Source organism: Zootoca vivipara, chromosome 16 (genome assembly GCF_963506605.1).
Source record: "Zootoca vivipara chromosome 16, rZooViv1.1, whole genome shotgun sequence".
Lineage (NCBI taxonomy): Eukaryota > Metazoa > Chordata > Lepidosauria > Squamata > Lacertidae > Zootoca > Zootoca vivipara.
In genome coordinates, this window is record NC_083291.1 from 38294738 (window position 1) to 38315188 (window position 20451).

The 20451-nt window shown below is 48.4% G+C and overlaps 2 protein-coding genes across 6 annotated transcripts; one reads left to right on the forward strand and one right to left on the reverse strand.

Annotated features, from left to right (window-relative positions):
- Nucleotides 1-4707: 4707 nt before the first annotated feature.
- Nucleotides 4708-13351, reverse strand: TAFAZZIN (tafazzin, phospholipid-lysophospholipid transacylase). Of its 5 annotated transcripts, none has more exons than XM_035140324.2 (12): nt 13139-13345; nt 11109-11196; nt 10204-10350; nt 8769-8897; nt 8437-8482; nt 8139-8224; nt 7636-7716; nt 7450-7491; nt 7307-7369; nt 6398-6450; nt 6168-6245; nt 4708-5192 (listed from the first exon to the last, which is right to left on the reverse strand). In XM_035140324.2, the coding sequence occupies exons 2-12, from the start codon at nt 11158-11160 to the stop codon at nt 5091-5093; spliced, it is 879 nt and encodes a 292-aa protein (XP_034996215.1). In that variant the 5' UTR covers nt 11161-11196; nt 13139-13345; the 3' UTR covers nt 4708-5090. The 5 variants fall into 5 exon arrangements, 4 of the variants coding, with proteins under 4 accessions (XP_034996215.1, XP_034996214.1, XP_034996217.1 ...); XM_035140323.2 differs by having other exon boundaries at nt 10204-10356; nt 13139-13343; XM_035140326.2 differs by lacking the exon at nt 11109-11196 and having other exon boundaries at nt 13139-13344.
- Nucleotides 13352-14346: 995 nt separating this feature from the next.
- On the forward strand, nt 14347-19020 carry LOC118097475 (uncharacterized). The gene is made up of 2 exons (XM_035140305.2): nt 14347-14767; nt 16399-19020. The coding sequence occupies exons 1-2, from the start codon at nt 14579-14581 to the stop codon at nt 18193-18195; spliced, it is 1986 nt and encodes a 661-aa protein (XP_034996196.1). The 5' UTR covers nt 14347-14578; the 3' UTR covers nt 18196-19020.
- Nucleotides 19021-20451: the final 1431 nt, after the last annotated feature.

The window sequence follows — 20451 nt, forward strand, 5'->3', positions numbered from 1 at the left end:
TGTTGGTCTTCTATTTTCTTTCAATTTCCTTTTAATTTAAAATGCATTGCCTCTCCTAACACATTTTAGGGAGTTACTGAATTAAAATATCTATCTATTTATCTTCTATCTATCTATCTATCTCTATCTATCTATCTCTCTACAAGCAACATTTAAACTTGCCAATTAGGGAGATCAGAAGTGAACGTTTGTTGTATCTGTTTTTAAAGTTGTAAATAACAACTTCAGCTCTGACCAGTGAGAGGGCTAAAACCAGTATTGTAGCCAGGGACAGTCTCACTCACTAGACTCTGGCTCGCTCCTTCCACCACCTGTTGGTCATAATGACAAATAAAAAAAGTCCCTTGGCGCATTAATACAGTGGATACAAATGTGTTTGCTTTCAACATAGGATCATTGTGCATGGGTGAGAAATTAGTACCGGCCCCACTCCCTAATAACAGGGTTCCTGGGGTGCCAACTTGAATAAAATTGGGGGGGGGCGGTAAGCCCTGCCCTACATAGTCACATGACACGGCACACACAATTAAATGGCAATGCCCATCAACTTTGGGGGGCGGGTTTCCCGGTCCCCTCAAATATTTTTTTTGTGGGGGGGCTTAAGAGGAGTTAGCTCCTAAGCTGGGGTATGTGTCATTCCTGGATCAATGTCTTTGTTTGCTTGGCTATGTGTAGCACCTGCTGTGCCTTTTAATGACATTTTGCCCATGTATCGCACTGATCTGAGCATTAAAGATTTTGGTAGACACTGCAGTGTGAGTTTGAATTATTCTTTGAGTGGGAGCCAGGAAACTCTCATTCACAGAGTGTTTTTTGGAGGTTCTCCTTGTTGGAGGGCCCCCAAAATGGATAACCTATCGCTTTAAGAAAATGATTTAAGAAACTGTTAAATCTATCTATCTATCTATCTATCTATCTATCTATCTATCTATTCTATCTACAAGCAACATTTAAAATTGTCTACTATGGAGATCATAAGTGAAAATTAGTTGTATCTCTTTTTAAAGTTGTAAATAACAACTTCAGCTCTGACCAGTGAGAGGGCTAAGACCAGTTTTATACCAGGGACAGTCAGCGGTGGAGGAAGCCGCTCGGGCTCTTGGGGCACGAGCTGCCCATAGGGGCAGGGTGAGGGCGGGGTGAGCCATCCATAGGGGCAGGGTGCATTGTGGGGCCTCCAGAGTCTGCCTGCCTCCTCCCACTCAGTCCCCTACATCTGGGGGGGGGAGGCACCAGGCAGACCGTTTGGACAGATTGGAGCCTGCACACTCCCAAGCCACTGCGTCCTGGCATTTTGTCACCCCTCTCAGAGGTGACACCTTGGGGCGGCTCTGCACTTACCACACACCCCTTCCTCCGCCACTGGTGGCCGGTGGTGTGGGGGAGTATTGCCCCCCCTTATCTATCTATCTATCAATCAATCTTCTATCTATCTATCTATCTATAAATGTAAACTGGGCATGTGGGTTATTATCCACTTTTCTCCGAAACCACTTCACCGATTGCGTTCAAATTGGAACACAACGTCCAAAGCGAATGAGCGAAGGCTCTTATGAGGTTTTCAAAGACATATGCCACACCTCCACCAAGTGAAACCCCAAAAAAACCCTGTTCCAGAACGCACCACTCAGCCGCAAGTGCATGCTGGGAAAAGAACCAGGTTGCAAACCACCGCCCTCTAGTGGTGGCTACACTGGTACTACACCTATAGAACCTTCCCTCTCAACAGCACCTCAGCTGCCATTTACATCCTAGGCCAAAGCTTTCACAGACTCCGCCAAATGGAGGTATTGACTCACCTGGGTGGGGGTTGGGGGGAGGAGGGGACGGGATAGGTCAGGACATGGTGGGGCCAGTCACAGGGATGACCCAGGGGGTGGGGGGAGGAGGGGGCAGGATATGTCATGGATCGACACAGGGTGGTGGCAGTCACAGGGATTAGCCACGGCAACGCGTGGCAGGGCCAGCTAGTTACATATATTTGGCTCATTAACACCCTATGTCCTTTAATTATCCGTGGGAGGGGGGATATTAGAGTTGTTTTTTACTTCCGCTTTTGTTGTATTGTGTTTTTTGTTTTAATCTGTATTTTAATGTTGTGAACTGTGATCTTCGGATCAGAGGCAGTATACAAATTTAATCAATAAAATAATAACAACAACAACAATAATAATAGAACAGCTCCACTGCCTATTGGTCTGTTTCCACTTATAATTCAAAGTGCTGCTTATGACCTATAGAGCCCCATACAGCTTGAAGTCCAGACTATCTGAAAGACCGTATTCCCTCATACAAACCTGCCTAGGTTCTGAGATCTTCGGGGCAGGCCCTTCACTCGGTCCCACCACTCTCACAGACACACTTGGTGGGGATGCAGGATAGGACCTTCTTGGTCAGGCATCCCCAAACTGCGGCCCTCCAGATGTTTTGGCCTACAACTCCCATGATCCCTAGCTAACAGGACCAGTGGTCAGGGATGATGGGAATTGTAGTCCAAAACATCTGGAGGGCCGAAGTTTGGGAATGCCTGTTCTTGGTGGTGGCTGATACCATAAGCTGACCACCCACCCTTATAAAAAGGGTTTCCTTCTGTGGATGGGATGGCTGTTGTTAACCAAGATAGAGCACCATATGGAAAAAAACTCACACTTCGGCAGAAAAAGAAATAAAGACTGCACTGGATTGGAAAGAGACAAAGATTTTCCAGAATCAGCTGAAAATCAAAACAGTATTGGTACCTAAAGTGGCCACATCACTGAGGTGCATCAGGCCAAGGGAGCTGTCTTAACTGCATGAGTCCTCTGGGCAAGAATTGGTGCAGATTCTTCCAGCACTTCATGAATTAGGCCACAAATATCTGAAAGACTGTCTCCTTCCCTACAGGGGTCAGTAAACTTTTTCAGCAGGGGGCCGGTCCACTGTCCCTCGGACCTTGTGGGGGGCCGGACTATATTTTGAAGGAAAAAAAAGAACGAATTCCTATCCCCCACAAATAACCCAGAGATGCATTTTAAATAAAAGGATACATTCTACTCATGTAAAAACACGCCGATTCCCAGACCATCCGCGGGCCGGACTGAAAAGGCGTTTGGGCCGCATCCGGCCCCCGGGCCTTAGTTTGGGCACCCCTGCTACAAACCCTCTCAGGTGTTAAGGTCAGCAGAGGGTCATCATGCTCAGAAGTTGTGGACTGGGTAGCAGCCCAGAAGAGAGCAGTCTTTTTAGGCTGTGGAATCCCCTCCCCAGAGAGCTGCATCTGGCAGATTTCATTACGACACAGCTCTTTTGACACCTGAGATATTTTTTCAGGACCTGCTCTAATTGCATTTTTAAAAACCGGTTTCAATAGATTTACATTGTTGTAACGTGCCCTGGCGAGGGTGGCGCTGTGGGTTAAACCACAGAGCCTAGGGCTTGCCAATCAGAAGGTCGGCGGTTCGAATCCCCGTGACAGGGTGAGCTCCCGTTGCTCGGTCCCAACTCCTGCCAACCTAGCAGTTCGAAAGCACGTCAAAGTGCAAGTAGATAAATAGGTACCCCTCCAGCGGGAAGGTAAACGGTGTTTCCGTGTGCTGCTCTGGTTCGCCAGAAGCAGCTTAGTCATGCTGGCCACATGACCCGGAAGCTGTACGCCGGCTCCCTCGGCCAATAACACGAGATGAGCACCACAACCCCAGAGTCAGTAACGACTGGACCTAATAGTCAGGGGTCCCTTTACCTTTAACATGCCCTGAGACCTGATGGTGAAGGACAGGTAAGAAATATTACTGTTGAAAAGGGAAGGTCCATCCTGGCCAGTGCCATAAGAGTCATCTTCCCTCACTCCCCACCGCCCGCAGTGGTAAGTCAGGGTAACATTGCAATGGGTATGTTCGTGTGGCACTTAAATCACCAGAGAGAGAGAGAGAGAGAGAGAGAGAGAGAGAGAGAGAGAGAGAGAGAGAGAGAGAGAGAGGGATGCAAATGAAGAGAGAAGCCCTGGCAACTTTCTAGCACAATGTCTCCTCTGGTCAGCAGCAGGGAGGCATTTTCCTTGACACTGTAAACCACAGCCTTTCTCAGCCTGGCATCATTTAAATGTTTTGCACTACAAATCCCATCAGCCACCTGGCTGGGAAAGGCTCCTATAAACAGAGGCGAACTGATATACAGTGGTACCTCTACTTACGAATTGAATGCGTTCCGAATGCACATTTGTAAGTCGAAAAAATTTGTAAGTCGGATCCCATAGGAATGCATTGGGAGAAAAAATTCGTAAGTCGAAGCAACCCTATCTAAAAAATCGTGAGTAGAAAAAAATCCTATCTAAACCGCATCCAAGATGGCGGACGGAGCTCCGTTCGTAAGTAGAAACATTCGTAAGTAGAAACATTCGTAAGTAGAAACATTCGTAAGTAGAGGTATACCACTGTAAACGGATGAGGCATCCTTTGCATGTGTCTCTCTTTCTGAACAAAGAACAGCATGTGCAGATAGCCATCGCCAGTCCTACCCTCCCCCCAGCCACCAGAAAGAATTCAGCACAGGCTGCAGCAGGGTTTAAAATCATTTACTGGAAAATTGCCAAGTATAAAATCCACATTGGGGCCAATATTCTACAAAAAAGGAGAGAACTGACAGAATCAATCACCGATCATTTCCAGCCCCCACTAAGCAATGCAGGCCGGTGCAAAAAGGGGTCACTGCAAAGAGGGGCAGAGCCTGCTTTACCGTCCCCTCCCCAACTCCTCCCCTTGGTCCTGTACATCCATCACCGGCAGCTGCCAGTCTGAGTCCAAGCTCCTTCCAGCACCTCTGCTTCTGGTCACAGGGAACTCCACATTCAATAGTCTTTCTGTGTTTCTCCCCTCCCTTTGGGAGACAAGCACAACAACAGAGTGTGAGGCACACGGGTGGGGGGTGAGGCTCCATGAGGCATGTAAGGAGCCTTCATCCATCTCTCTACATGCAATGCCAGTCCACTTGCGGCGTGGCATGGGCAACAGGTGGCAAAGTGGGAACGTCAGAGGTAGTTCATGCATTGTGCCGCGCAGGACTGCACAATCCATGCTTGGGTGGGAGAGCCTCTGGTGCTCATCCTGTTCACATCACTAGCCCTGAAGCTTGAAAGTCTGATGCAGTCTCTCGGCCTGGTCCTTCAGTGCCTGGATCTCCTCCTGAATGAAATCAGTCAATGCTTTCCGCATCTCCATCTGCAAGCACAAGGAGCCATAGTCAGCAAGTCCATGCAACACACGGCAGCTCTCCGCCTATGTGCGGATGGGTACACCAAGAGCAGGTGTATCCCCAGAACTATTCCCCACCTCCAGTTCAAACAAATTCACAAGCCTGGGGCCCAACCTAAGCCATCGTTTGGGATCTCAAAGACTCCAGACGCATAAATCATAAAATCATCATGCAGCTAAGGTGAACCAATTTATAAATCAGCCAGGTAGGCAAAGCTTGAGCCCCTCCCCCCAGTCTCTCCCATTCCCCTCAATGCCAGCCTGAACTCATCATACCTTCAACAGCTTCTGCTTCTCTTAGCAGATCAGTCTTACTCAGGCATCCCCAAACTGCAGCCCTCCAGATGTTTTGGCCTACAACTCCCATGATCCCTAGCTAACAGGACCAGTGGTCGGGGAAGATGGGAATTGTAGTCCAAAACATCTGGAGGGCCGAAGTTTGGGGATGCCTGGTCTTACTTATTCTCATCATCGATCTCCCACATCTAGAAAGACAGCTGTTGGTTTCCAATTGTATTATAAAAAGGAATAGTCCCATGTTTCAGGGAATTATATGAGAGCCACAATGGCTGTGTTTTGCCTCCCCTGCCAGAGGTATTATGCCTCTGAATACCAGTTGCTGAGAATGGCAGGTGGGCAGAGTCCTGTTGCACTCATGGCATCTGGCCACCCACTGTGAGAACAGAATGGTGCCCTAGATGGGCCACTGGGCTCTTTTTTATGTTCTTATGAAAGGCTAAGATAAGAAGCAGGCTTGGCACACAGTCTTCCCTCATTGGGGGGGGGGATTTGTAACTGCTCATCCCTGCAATGCCCCGTTTTACTAGTGCCCAACTCTACGGAGAATGAACCTTAAGTATGAATCCAGCTCTGAACCCATCAGTGCCGTATGCCAAGCCCTTAATGGTCAGCCATCCTATTTCTTCCCTCCTTTGCACTCACCGCTGATTTGTTCTCTGCCCGCAGATGCTCCAGCAGTGGACGGGCACTGAATGGCTTCCCAATTAGCACGGTGATCTTCTGTAACAAAAAGAAAAGGCAGCATGAGCAAACCGGTAACAAGGGAGACAAAATGCTTCACTTGCACAAGTCCTCAACTTGCTGGTGACTTAGAATCCCCTGCCACTCCTGTCTGCAATGCTAGGAGCGCCTCCTTCCCATCTCCAACTCACCTGCCCAGCACGGGGCACGTATGGGGGTGCATTGGGGAGTACATCATTCATTCCTAGGGAGATGGGGGGGGGGGACAACAACACAAACAGTTAGTTTTGATCCCAGCCCCACCGTAAGCCATATATATATAAAAAATGACAAAATGGAATAGGATTCCTGTGTATTTAATAGCTGTACAGAAGGGATCATTTTAGCAGGAGCTGAAAAGAGTCTCCACTACTAAATTCGTAGCATTCCATGTGGATTGTGCAAGTAGGTTAAACATACAGCCTATCCAGACAAAGTAGAAATTGACATGTTTTTAATTATATTTTGATTTTTTAAATAATAATAATAATACCTGGATTTAAGAGTTTTTATGTTTGTAAGATTTTACCAAAAATAAAAATCATGTGCTGGATAAATGTTGAAATTGTGTGTGGAGCCCCGGCTCACTCAGCAGCGGCAGAGCAGAAAATTGGGAGAGGCTCCTCCCACTTCAGAGAACAAGGTTTAAATAGAGCTACCTCTGGAAGTAGAAGGGAGGAGTTCCTTGTTCCAGAGTACCCTCCAGCATCAAGTGAGAAGAAGAGGTCATGCTGGTTTTTCAAAACCCATTCCCACATCCTGAATCTCAATATTCTCACTAAATTACTTCTGAAATACAAAATGTTGGTTCGGAAAGTAAGATGGAGAGTTAGTTTGTGTCACATTCTGCCAGCCTTCCTTGTGCACACTTTGGGCATTGCCTTTGGAAGCACCCTTGGGTGGGAAATCTGGTCCCTGCCAAAATCAACCTTTCTACACAGATCTTAAAGGAAGACAAGGGTCCTGTTCCACCAGAAATCTGAGAACCCTTCTATCTTCTACCTATGTGATTGCCACCTGCTTAATGTCAGACCTTGTCCCTCTCCTGATTCAGGCCTCACCTACATGCCAGAGTGGCAGTATAATAGGGTGAAGGCGGCATTCAGCCAGAAGACGCCCAATGCCTGGAAGAAATAAGAGGAAGGGGAAGTTAGAGAGGATGAAATGGCCCCAGAATGCTCCTCTCCTACTAAAAAATACCTACCCCATTTGAAGCGCATGCATTCCTGAGTCATGTTTACTTTCCCTGGAAGAGGAAGATGGAGAACAGTTAGGGCAATTGGTGGGCAGTGTAGGTTAGCCTCTGAAGCAGACAATATCAGCACCACACCTATATCTATCTGCCACCCCCAGTATGCTCACAGAACCACTTCCAAGCATTGCTACCTACCTTCTGGGAACACGTGAACCCAGTCTCCGTGGTTGAGCTTCTCAAGAATGTAGTCCATGCCTTTCTGATAGACTCCATCTCCTGCAGGGAGAATGAACAGATTAATGGCAGTTCAATCCCGCATGGAGGGCTCATGCAGCCCTAACTAGAACATTCTCTCACCATGCCTCGACAAGTCATAAGCATTAAAAATAAAACAGATTTTTGCCTTTAAGTGTGATGCTTAATTAGAACCCTTTTCATTTGCAAAGCGATTAAAAATCTCTTTCTTCACAGCATCCTTGTTGATAAGCCACTATTATTCCCATTTTACACATGTCAGCTGGAAAATAGAGGCTGGGAGAAATGGAGGCACGAGGCTACAAACTGAGTAAGTGAATTACTTCTCAGGCCTGGCTTTGCTACAGCTGTCCTTGGCCCAAGCCTTATCTGGGCAACTACCCCATTTATAACCCAAGAGCTGCTTGCCTGCCCCATGTCTATTAAGCAAACCACCTGCTTACCACGACAGACAGGTACACATCGCCCAAGGCTGAAGAAACGGGAATGCAGCTCCTTGGTGAAGCAGATGTCTGCAGCTGTTGGAGTCCTGGGAGAGCAAAGATACTGTTAAAACCACATCACAACAAGTTTTCATCTGGGCTCTCCAAAACCTTGGGAGCTCAAACTGAATATGATGGGCAGCCCTACAGATACCCAGGAGCTTTTATTTTTATTTATTCAATTTGTATACCGCCCTAACCCTGTAGATCTCAGCTCATTCCTTCCTCACAGGGAATAACCACCTTTCCCAAAACTTACCAGCGCATTTTCTGCAAGTTCCAGACGTGCCGTAATTTCAGGATCCCTGGGGGAGGCACAACTACATTAATACAGGGGACAATCCAAATTAAATCTACCATAGCTAATGCAGAAAAATGCTGCATGCACAGGAGTCAGGCTTGGGGTTCATCCTTAAGAAAGGCAAGTTAAGCCTCCTTCATGAAGGTCCTAAGGGAGTGTGGGGAGCACCCATTCTTGCCCACCGTGCTCCAGACCTCAGGAAGGTGATTGGCCTGGTCTCTCAAAACAGAAGAGCAATACCTTCCCCTTCCCATCCACCAGGTGGCAGCACTTCCCTTCTAGTACCCTACCCCACAGATGTGGATCATCCATGCAGGACTGGTGGTTGCAGACCGTCAAAAGAGGGGTGCCTTCCTGGCGCTTCTCAATAAGCTCATACAGTACTTCTTTGTTATGGACATTCACCTGGTTCATATACCCTGAAAGGGGGGAGAGAGCAAAATGACAGCTCAGTGACAGCAAAGGTACAAAGAGAGTGTACAGTAGAGAGAAAGGTTGAGGAGTTCCTAGGCTCCGATTCAGGCTGGAGCAAGATAGGTCACTCTGCCTAGGTTCCCAGTGCTCTATCTAGCCATTAATAACAATGGATAGCTGCAATAATTTGTGGCTTTCCATATTTAGCAGTCATATGGCAGTTTTGAGCAAAGTATTAGGTAAATGAAAAGGTAAAGGACCCCGGAACGATTAAGTCCAGTCAAAGTATTACACACAGTTCACATACGACGCTGCCTTGGTACTGGCTACACGGACTGGCAGCAGAACTGTCTGGTTCCTGGGTTCAGGGGTCTTTCCCAGACATGCCTGGAGATGCCAAGGATTGAACGTGGGACACTCTGCATTCAGAGCGCAAGCTGCCCCACTGAGATGCACACATTTGTTTTGCTGCGACCCTTTAAACAACCTTGCAAGGCCAATACTGTTACGTCCACCATTGCCAGAGTGCTAGTAGCGAATGGGTTGCCTAAAGATGCCTAGCGAGCTCTTGGCAGAGATGAGCTACAAGAGCTCTCATTAGGAGCATGGGATGGGGAGAAATGGGGAAAACAGAAGACCTAGTTTTATACAAGACCTGGCTCCTGGGTTCTGGTGGCCCTCAGGCAAGACTGAGTGGCTATAAAGCAGAGGGAGAGGCCAAGATATGTAAACCACGGACAGCTCCCTCACTGGCTTTGCATTCACCAGGTCCTCTCTCTTCTCTCATAAAAAGTCCAGGGCCAGATTGTGGCCTTCCAGGTCTATCTAGCCTCAAAACTCTCCTCTGGCTGCACCACTTCTGAGCCCTGCTTTTCACCCTGCTTCCTGAGAGATTTTGTCTCTTGCTCCACCCACTTTTGCTTCTGGCTCCACCTCCCACTGGCATATGGCCCCCAGACGTTTGCCCAAGAGACAATTTGTTCCTCAGGTGGAAATAGGTTCCCCACCCCCACCCTATGCCCACCCCTGTCACTAATCTAGTTTTGACCCCTAGAGCTCAGTCTCCATTTCCCTGCCCAGCAGAAGAGAGTCAAAACCCCGGGATCCCGTCCACTTCTACATATTAAGATTCTAAGGAATCTCCACATGTCTTCCTGAGCTCCAGGCCCAGCATGAGTCTCTTGTACTGCTGTAGCCTTCCAGGGAGCCTAAATGGCAATGCCGTCGAGCATTCTTGCACACCCTGCCATGAACCTTTTTTGTCCCTTTTGTGACAGTAGCTGTGTAGGGGCAGACGTTACAGGTACTCACTGGTCCAGAAGCAGCTGTAGGTGCCCACCAAGCCCATGACCACCCTGCTGGCCAAGATCCAGGGCAGATGCGGGGCCCGGGGAAAGGGCCATTTCACCTCAAGGGGCATCTTCCCATCCCTGGCAATCCTTGAGGTAAGAGTGTCAGCTGTCCCTGCCAAAGAGAACAGCAGAATGCTTTGCAACTGATCACATTTGCCTATGGCTCTTGGTATACAGTGGTACCTCTGGTTGCGAACGGGATCCGTTCTGTAGCCCTGTTCGCAACATGAGCAGTACGCAACCCACGTCTGCGCTTCTGCGCACGCGCGGGCCGCAATTCAGTGCTTCTGCGCATGAAGTCATTTGACGATTCTGTGCATGCGCGAACCGCCGAACCCGGAAGTAATCAGTTCTGTTACTTCCGGGTTTGGCACATTTGTAACCCGTGTTGTATGCAACCCACAGCATTCGTATCCAGAGGTATGACTATACAGTATAGTCCTCTCCCCTGCCAAGAAAGTTCTGTTGCAACATGCAGGTGGCAGCACCACATCCTGCCATCTCACCTCTACCTGAGGGTTGTCAGGACATTTAAAAAAAAGAAAAGAAAAAAGTGACTAGGCTAAACAACAGGATTAAGCAGAACAGTGCAATGATGAGAAGCAGAGAGGTTGTAATTGAGGTTATGTGGGACAACCCTATAGAAATTGCAAAACTGCTGTTGCAAGTCCACACCCAGCAAAAACTATTGCTAAAGCACCTCTGTTGTGTTGATTTACCCCAGTTCTAGAAAAAGTTTTGAGGTGGAGGTGTGAAAGGGTGGGAAAGATCACTAGTTAGTGGTGCAGGGATTTTAGTAAACACATTAAATATAGATATACTGTGAATGAAAGCTTGGAGAGAAGTGGTAATTTTGAGAAGTACCAGTATTTTGAGGGAATGCCTTCTTTCCACTTGTCATCCTTGATGCATCCATTCTTTTTTAGATTGGTCCTCTAATCAGAGGAGCGATCTGAGCAACACAACAACACAAACTCAAGAAGTGGCTCTCAAATGTTTTAGGTGGATATTTATTGCACTTTTGTTTGTATTTATTTATTTCACTTCTTGATTGTAGAAAAACCTCGAAGTGGTTTACAAAAAGAACAGTACAATAAAACTATTTTTAAAATAATAATCCTATATAATAATGTCCATGTTGTCCCTGCGTCCAGATGTCCCGTGTGTCCCTGGGGTACTGCGCATGTACCCCAGAGACACAGGGATTGGACGGAGGGACAACGGCCAACCGCCGCTCCGCCAACCGCCGCTCCGAAGCCCAGTCTCATGCTGGAGGTGCACGGCGAGGCGGCGGGGGAAAGAAGCGCTCCCCCCGGCAGCCTTGCCGCGCACCTCCGGCATGGGACGGCGCTTCCTCGGCCGAAGCGGCAGCGGGCGCCGAGGGAAGCCGGCTTTGGCTTGGTGGCGGCGGGAAGAAGAGGAGGAATTCCTCCTCTTTTTCCCGCCGCCGCCAAGCCAGTCCCCAAGCCAAAGTGCGGCGCGGCGGGGGCTTTTCGCCGTTTGCCTTCCCGGAGCGAAGGGGGAGGCAAACGGCGAAAAGCACCCGCCGCGCCGCACTTCGGCTCGGGGACTGGCTTGGCGTGCGCGGCGAGGCGGTGGGGGGGGGGGAGAAGCGCTCCTCCCCCCCGCCGCCTCGGCACGCAGCGCCGGCATGGGACGGAGTTTCGGAGAAGGTCTCCGAAGCCCCGTCTCATGCGGGAGGTGCGCGGTGAGGCGGCGGGGGGGGAGAAGCGCTCCCCCCCCCCTGCGCCTCACCACGCAGCGCCGACATGGGACGGGGCTTCGGAGACCTTCTCCGAAGCCCCGTCTCATGCGGGAGGTGCGCGGCGAGGCGGCGGGGGGAGAGAAGCGCTCCTCCCCCCCCCCGCCGCCTCACCACGCAGTGCCGGCATGGGACGGAGTTTTGGAGAAGGTCTCCGAAGCCCCGTCTCATGCGGGAGGTGCGCAGCGGGGGGGGCAGGAGAAGTGCTTCTCTCTCCCCCCCCCCGCCGCCTCGCCACGCACCTCCCGCATGAGACGGGGCTTCGGAGACCTCCGAAGCTCCGTCCCATGCTGGCGCTGCAGGACAGCAGCGTTCTAGCGCCCGTTTTTAAACGGGCTGAATTCCACTAGTAATAATAATAAAACATTCAAAAATTAAAAACCAGGAATAAACTTAAAACACATCAGAATTCTAGAAATCTGGGTAATTTCTTTTGTGAGCCGAATCTTCTTCCCATGTGCTCTCCATCCCCAAGCCCACGGCTCCCCACCTGCGCCCAATACCCTCCCACATCTCTCCCATGGAAAAAGGGACATAGTAAGGCAGGCATGTCCCAAATCCGTTTCGGGGGCCTAATCCGGCCCGCCGGTCGGTTTAATCCGGCCACTGTGATGGTTCATCTCCTGGGGTAAAATTCTTTTAAAAAGCTCAACTTCTTCAGTCTTTTAAAAAAGCTCAACACCGTCAAATCTGGCTCTCTTTGAAAAAGGTTTGAGCACCCCTGTACTAAGGGAACATTCCTAAGGGACCTTCCCGCATGAAATCGGAAGCCCAGGTCGGCTTTCCTACATCAGGGGCGCCCCTGGAGAAGAGGGGGGTCCGCGCGCCCCTTTCCGACCTTTGCCTTGGCGCCTCTCTCTCTCTCTCTGCCGGGGGGGGGGGGTGTCTGGGAGCCCCTTTCCCTCCCCGGAGCCCCTCGCCCTCGCCCTTCTCTACCACGCAGCCGCTGCCGGCTGCCGGCTGGTTTCTGCAAGGCCCAGAAACCCAAGAGGGGCAGCTTCCCCACCTCGGCGCTGGGGGAAGTGGGTGCCAGACGGAGATGACAGACTCCGGGAATGAAGCGAAAGGAAAGAGGCGCCTTTGTTCACCCACCGCGCCTCCTCTCCTCTTCTCCCCATTGCACCCCACTCACCTCCTGCTCCTGCTAGCTGCCTTCAAACGCCTCTTCTTTCTTATCGCGGCGAGAAAGAAGCAGCTCGGCCCAGAAGCGCCCCAGTTTTGCAAACTCTCTTCCCACGCAAATATTTTTATTTATTTATTTTAATTTTAATAAAGAGGCGTAATGAGAAACAGAGGGTCGTAAAGCGTTCTCGGACACTTAGCGGTCGTGAACTGTCGCAAAAGGTTAATCGAGTGACACGCGCGCTTTCTGGCAAGGCCTCGGAGCCGGATGGTGGTTCAGAGTGACGCGCGCGAACGGAGCTTCCGCTAAATGTTGAAGGCGCCCCATTAGGCAGCAATGTCGCTCTACCCCGTGGCATCTCTATGGTGGAATCCCTATTCGCCTCGCCTTGGGAGTTAAAAGTGGGAAATATCCTGCTTTAATTTAGTGAGGAATAATCACGAATAATGAACCTCCTCCGGCCTTGTTTTATGATACGAGTGGAGAACTCCGGCATTTTGAAAGACAAACAGAAACAGACAGGACCGGCTTTTGTTCTTAGATTAGGAACTTCCTTATGGGTTTTAAAAAAAGAGCTGGCTGAGCTCGCTTAAAACATGCTGCCCCCCTTTCATATAAGCATATTTTATTCCTTATCTCTCTGTGTGTGATACACATATATTTTAAATGGGAGCAAACACAATATTCCAAGTGCAATGTCCCTATATTTGACGCCCTTTAACAGCGCGATCCTATACATGTTACTCAAAGGGACTTGCTTTGTTTCAGGAGACTCACGGCGCAATCCTGGTGCACGTTTTCAAAGAAGTGCTACTGAGTTACTCCCAGAAAAGCGTGCATATAGAATTGCAACCTTTATTTAATGTAATAGATCACGGGATATTACTTTGTTTTGTATGTTGTTTATTTCAAGTCATAACCATAGCTGCCAAGTTATCCCTTTTTTAAAGGGATTTTCCCTTATGCTGAATAGGCTTCCTCGTGAGAAAAGGGAAAACTTGGCAGCTATGGTCATAACTACTTGTATCGGATCGGATTGCTATAAGATGTGCTACCTTTGCGGTATGTGTTGTTGCTTCTTCAGCTTGTAAAGCCCCTTGCATATACAGAAGGTGATATGCAAATAAAAAGTGATGATGGCGATTTGTAACTGAATCTCATCTCGCCACATGCAAATCCTTTCCCCCATGGAAATGCGTTGAAGCCGAAAGCGTGAATGGATGTAGCACGCGAGCATCCAAACGGCAGCCAGTCCTAAAGCAAAGATCTCTCTTATTGTGAAGGAGAAAAACAAACGCAACGGCGTGAAACGTTTGGCAAAGGACTACATTTCCCAGTAGCCGCTTTAGGGTTGACGCTAGAAGCCGTCTCCAGCTGGCCGAAGCTTCCCCGTGCCCCGGTTCCCATTCATCAGTCCCGGAGCCGTGCACGATCTCGGGAGCCGCCGGCATGTCTTCTTCTTCTGCAGCGGCGGAACCCGAGAGCAAAGCGCTGCCCATCGTCGTGAGGACGTACTTCTCCGAGGTCGTGGAAGACGACGGGAACTTCATCCAGGCAGTTTGTAGCCTGTGCAGGCACAAGAGGAAGACCATCCGAGGGCAGCACAAGGCGCCATCCAATTTCACCAAGCACGTGCAGGTACAGAATGGCAGCAAAGGGCCACTACGCATTCGTACGTGAGCCAGCCCGATTTGCAGATAGGTTTAAGATTAGCGATCCGGTAGCCCCCGTGGGCACGGCCGGCATGCAAACTCCCCGTGCCATCGTGCAAAAGGGCCTGCGGCTCAGGTGCTCCGTGCGCTTCTACGCGGCAGGGCCGCTTATTACGCTCAGGAGCGCTTTGCCGTTATTACCTATCCACCCGCGCGGCAGCATCTTGTTTCGGACCTCGATGTCGCCTGTTTCGAGTGCGCGCGTTCAAGCAACCTTGGCCGTCCTCAGGAGATCAGATTCAGGCCATGGGCCTCCTCCTGCAGTTCCTAATCTCTACCCTTAGGGCTGGAACAGGGATGTGGCTCTCCAGGTGTTGTTGTTGAGCTACCGTACTTTCATCAGCCCCAAGCCAACATGACCAGTGAGTGGGTCAGGCATGGTCCAGCAAGATCTGGAGAGCCACAAGTTCCCTGCCCCCAGGCTAAATAAAGAGTTCTCTGCATTGCAAGGAATGAAGTCTGGATTCTTACATCACCTGATTCCACAAATTGTGGCTGACCTCTCCAGTCCTCAAGGATCCTAGTCTTGGACTGGAGAAGGGATAGCATGCCACGTTGGAGAACCACATCAAAATATTTTCGTACAATTACAAATGCCAAACTACAGCAGATAAATTTATTGTCTTTAGGATGATCTTACTTTAAAATAATAATAATGAAATAGGAAATGATTAGAACATAAGAAGAATCTTGCAGGGATGGGGAAGCTGTGGACCTCCAAGTGTTGTTGAACTACGGCTCCCATCGTCCCTGACCACCGGCCATGGTGGCTGAGGGTGATGGGAGTCTGACGTCCTCTGGAGAGTCACCAGTCCCGTCATCCCATGTTTAGTGGCTCCAGCCAAAGGTCCATAGGAAACCATTATTCTGTTTGGTAAGGCCTGCCAGATGCTTCAGGAAAGCTCATAAAATGAGTGGGAAAGTACCCATCACCAATTTTTTTATGCCCAGCATTTGGTATTTTACAGATATACTGCCTCTGAATACTGTATGCTGATTCTAATCGGTTGTCATAGCTAAGAGACTTTGCAAAAAGCATACCTTAAAATCTGAGGTGTTATTAAGTTTTAGCAAGTTTAGTGGATCCTTTTGCTTCTTTGCTTTTTCCATTTAGCAATTTGGCAGCACTCCTGCAAATTTCTCTGTAAGGTTATGGAGACTGGATATTTTAAAATAAAAATAAAGGGGCTGGATTCAGCTAATGAGTGGACATCCACGTAAGGACTAGTGCAATGGGACTTTCCTCCCCACTGCAACCCCCATTGGCTTAGGTTGGGGTTGGGAGAATCCCCAGAACAGCACATGGGGTGTGGTAGGAGGAGAGGGGAGTTGATTCCATCAAGGAAGCAGAAATGTTTGTGCTGATGAAGCAATCTCCTTAGTGCTATGTTGAATTCCTCCCAATATCTGTGAGATCCTGACTCCACAGGCCACTGAGCAATTCATCAGGTCTGTCAGTATCTTTGCATGTGACAAGCATTTTTCTATTTCTGTATGATTCCCACAATAATTTCTATATCCTACAGCACTGATTGAAATAGTTCTCCTCTGTTGCAGAGAATCCATGGAGAAAAATATCTGAAGCTGATGCACAAAAGGAAAAATATCCATTGCAAACAAATTGGTACTGGCATGTTAAAGGTTTCTGAGAAAATTCCAAAATACTGTGAGCCTCGTTGGGACCCTTACTCACAGTATCAGCTCTGTGATCGGTCTTTATCCGAAGAAAACCTGGATCAACTAATTCTCAATTTTCTCATCACTGATATGCTTCCCTTGTCGATTGTCGACGGAAGTGGCTTCCACACTTTGATTAAAGGGATTATTCCCAGTGCTACAGTCACTTCTACAGAAACCTTACGGAACAACCTTGCAAGACAGTATGCCTTGGTTCTTGAAAAAATTAAAAGGAAATTGGACTCAGTTTCTTATGTTTGTACAACTGCAGATGTGTGGACGCATCAGGGGCAAAGTTATGTGGGCGTCACATGCCACTGGATCAATTCAGCTAACTTGACAAGAGAATCTGCTGCCTTAAGCTTCCAACGCTTTCCTGGGCCATGTTCATACAGCAAGCTTGCTTCTGTGCTGACTGAGATCCATTCGCAGTATGATTTGGATTCCACAAAAATAACACACATTGTCACGGACAACAGGAACCATTTCCAGAAAACCTTTCAGCTGTTCCCTGGACCCAAAGAGCAGCTGGACCAGCAAGAGGGGAATGATGTGGAGAAGCAAGTGGATCCCACGGATGCTGATGCCTGTGTCAATGTGCGCATTTATGAAGCCTTGTCAAATGACACCATTGATTCTTCGGACCTCTTCTACCTGCCACCCCGTGTGGCCTGCTTTTCCTGCACACTCAGCTTTGTGGCTGCGACAGCTGCTTCCAAAGCACTGGCCACCAACCCTCCATACAAGCACCTTTTCCAAAGCGTGGCAAGCAAATGCTGTGCTTTAAGGAATGTTTCCCAAGATAGCTTGAAAAATGCAGAGCTTGTCAATTACGCCCTTGGAAAGTCTCTCCCCAAACCAGCCTCCGTATGGAATTCTGAGTTTGACTGTTTCTGTCGCATATACGACATGCGTGACACGGTGAATCTCATAATGGCCTGCCTCCAGCTTCCAAAATTTACCAACCTGGAGCTGGAGTTCTTAGGGGAGTGGTTGGAGGTGATGTCTCCGATCGCTACAGCACTTGACAAGCTTCAGACAGAAGAGGCCATCGAGTCTTTCTGTGGTGCTGTCCTGCCCATGGTGCTTGTGTTAAACAGCCGACTTGAGTCGGTGTCTCCAAAATACACTTCTTGCCTGGCAGATGCACTGAAGGGGGAGCTTCAGAAGCAGTTTGCGCACATGCTGACCTTTGACACAGCCGTAAGTAGTAAAAATACCAAGCCACTAGTCGTTGCTTCTGTATCACATCCATTTTTTAAATTGCGTTGGCTGCAAAGTCAAGATGATAAGAAGATTGCTCAGGAGCTTTTCTTACGGGAGCTGCTCCGCTGTGACACTCTGTCGTCGAAGGCTGACAGTCAAGCAGCAGCAATGAAAGCTGCCGACGATTTTTATGGCTTTGATGATCAGGGAGTGGCGGCAGCTGAGTCTGCATTAAGAAATATTGGGGTGCAGTTCCTCAACGATCCATCGCATGAGCTGAGGCAACTGAAAAGATACCCAGCCATCGCCAAGCTTTTTATCAAGTTCAACACCACTCTGCCAAATTCTGCTCCTGTAGAAAAACTGCTCTGCCACAATGGACAAATCCTGGGACCCAAAATGGCCTCCCTTCAGGATGACGTGTTAGAGATGATGATGTTGTTGCAGAAAAACTCCCAGTTTCTTGTATGATATATGTCCATAGAGCAGTGGCCTAAAGCCAACATGGTGCCCTCCATATGTTGTTGGACGGCAACTCCTATAATCATCTCTACCCATTGGTCATACTGGCTGGAGTTGGAGTGCCACAGGCTCCCACACCACTGCTCTGCAGGCCAGTTTTTCCACATGTTCCACCTTCAGAAAAACTCTTTCCATGTTGCTCCTTCTGCTGAGGCACCAATGAAACTGTCACATCCCTCCTATGCATTGCAGAGTGTTTTGGGGCATGTTCTAGGGCTGGCTCAAGAAAGGTGCTGTTGTTGCTGTTGCTGTACTAAGCAGCGTAGCTATGTTGGGATACAGGGACTCACCAGTAACTTGCCAGTACCTTGCCCTTAAGTAGACCTCAGTCCCTACCACCAAGCAACGACAGGGCAATGAATCCTGAGGAGGTCGTGTTTGCTCTCCTTGCCTCCATTTGTGCTAGAAGGGGCATGGTAGCTCTTGTTCATCTGCTTGGTGGGAGAGATACCTGGAGGATATAAAGCCACAGGGAGAGGGAGGAGGGGCAGTGGAAGGACAGAGAACAGGCTACCTAGGCATCTAAGAGGGCTCTCCACACAAATAAGGGTGGCTTGGCCCATGCAATCTTACGCAATCTTGCTGAGTTTTCCCCAGACAGTTGCCCATTGCGCCTGCATGGTGAGGACCAGACCTGTGTTCACTCAGTTCATGCTGAGCACTGGACAAGCTTGTTGGCTTTCATAAAAACTTGAAATTTGAAATTTGCTGCTTTGAACTGTATTCTTTTGATAAATATTTTACACTATGTTTTATGTAAAGCATAGCATTGATTAAGTGACATATACATTTTGTTAAAATAAAACATTTCCATGGTCTTGAACTGACAGTGCACCCTGACTGTATATTGCACAGGAAGATAATAATAATAATAATAATAATAATAATAATAATAATAATAATATATTTATTATTTATACCCTGCCCATCTGGCTGGGCCTCCCCAGCCACTCTGGCGGCTTCCAACAGAAGTAAAAATGTTCACACTGCGTGCGCAGATGTAGCAACCTTCTCCTCTGTAACCGCTGAACCAAATTGCATCAAATTAGGGCAAAGCGTACCTTACCAATCAGGGAGGGATCTGGCATAAACATTTTTTTAAAAAAACCCACCTTCCATACCTAAAATAATGATTAAACACAAAAAGTGGTGCCCAAATTAGACATCACCAGCAAAACCTCTGAAGACTCCAGCAGCATCCAATAGAAAGGCAGATCTCCAAGGGTGGGGCCAAATTGTTATCTCATCAACCACCGTCCAGCAACCGCCAAAATGACCATTCCACACCCAAAGCCTAAGGACAGACCCCGGCACCACCACACCCACCCCACGATCCAGGCCCTACTCCGACGTCCCCACCAAAGCCATAACAGCCGGATTTAGAAGGCGATTGGGCTGCATCCGGCCCCCAGGCCTTAGGTTGCCTACCCGATATAGAATCTTGCCTAAGAAAGTGAGCTGGCAAATCCCCTGGTTCAAATCTCCCCTCAGTTATGACCCCATTAGATTGCCTCAGGCAAGTCACTCTGGTAGCTTCAGCTTTGCATGCAGAAGGACTCAGGTTCAATTCTCGGCATCTCCAATTAAAAAAGCACTTTGAGTAACAGTTAGTTAATTGGGGCAGTATCCAACTAACTTGTTCCATCAGTGCAAGGATTTCACTTATCTTCTGGCACATATCTGCAATAAAGAGGTAATAATGGTGGCCTACCTCACAGAACAGTTATAAGAAGTATTGAGAGAATATATATAGCTTTCAACAATTGGGTTAAGCACTATATAAATGCTAGATATTATTGTTGGATGATTTATATAATGTAGCAGACATGTCAGAAGAATACCCACATTTTCATGGTTCACTGTTGTTTTTTGTCAAAACATTTGCATTTATAACATTTAAATTTCAGAAAGCCACTATATATGATACTTTTTAAAAGTGCAAATGAAAAAAACTGACCATTGAAATTCTTCATAACTCAACAAGCAACAGCTGAAACCCCAAACAGATAACTGTTTCATGTGGAGAAAGACTGTACTCAGAGCTGGCCTACCCATGAAGCAAGTTGGGGCGACCACCTCAGGTGGTAGGATTCATCACCTGAATTGGCAGCAGATCCTGATGTTGATCTTCTCCCCCCCCCCTTGTTCCTGATGGGGAGCAGGGCACCATTTTGGGGCCCTGCCTATACTCAGTGAAACTCCTGC

What these genes read in the sequence shown, in the direction of transcription:
- TAFAZZIN (XM_035140323.2), bottom strand. Translation starts at nt 11,160, where the DNA reads ATGGATGCATCAAGGATGACAAGTGGAAAGAAGGCATTCCCTCAAAAT. An exon ending in GGCATTCCCTCAAAATACTG is followed by an intron (nt 10,357 to 11,108) that starts GTACTTCTCAAA and finishes TCTCTTTGGCAG; the next exon opens with GGACAGCTGACACTCTTACC. An exon ending in GGGCAGAGAACAAATCAGCG is followed by an intron (nt 5,193 to 6,167) that starts GTGAGTGCAAAG and finishes TTGTGCTTGCAG; the next exon opens with ATGGAGATGCGGAAAGCATT.
- LOC118097475 (XM_035140305.2), top strand. Translation starts at nt 14,579, where the DNA reads ATGTCTTCTTCTTCTGCAGCGGCGGAACCCGAGAGCAAAGCGCTGCCC. An exon ending in ATTTCACCAAGCACGTGCAG is followed by an intron (nt 14,768 to 16,398) that starts GTACAGAATGGC and finishes CCTCTGTTGCAG; the next exon opens with AGAATCCATGGAGAAAAATA.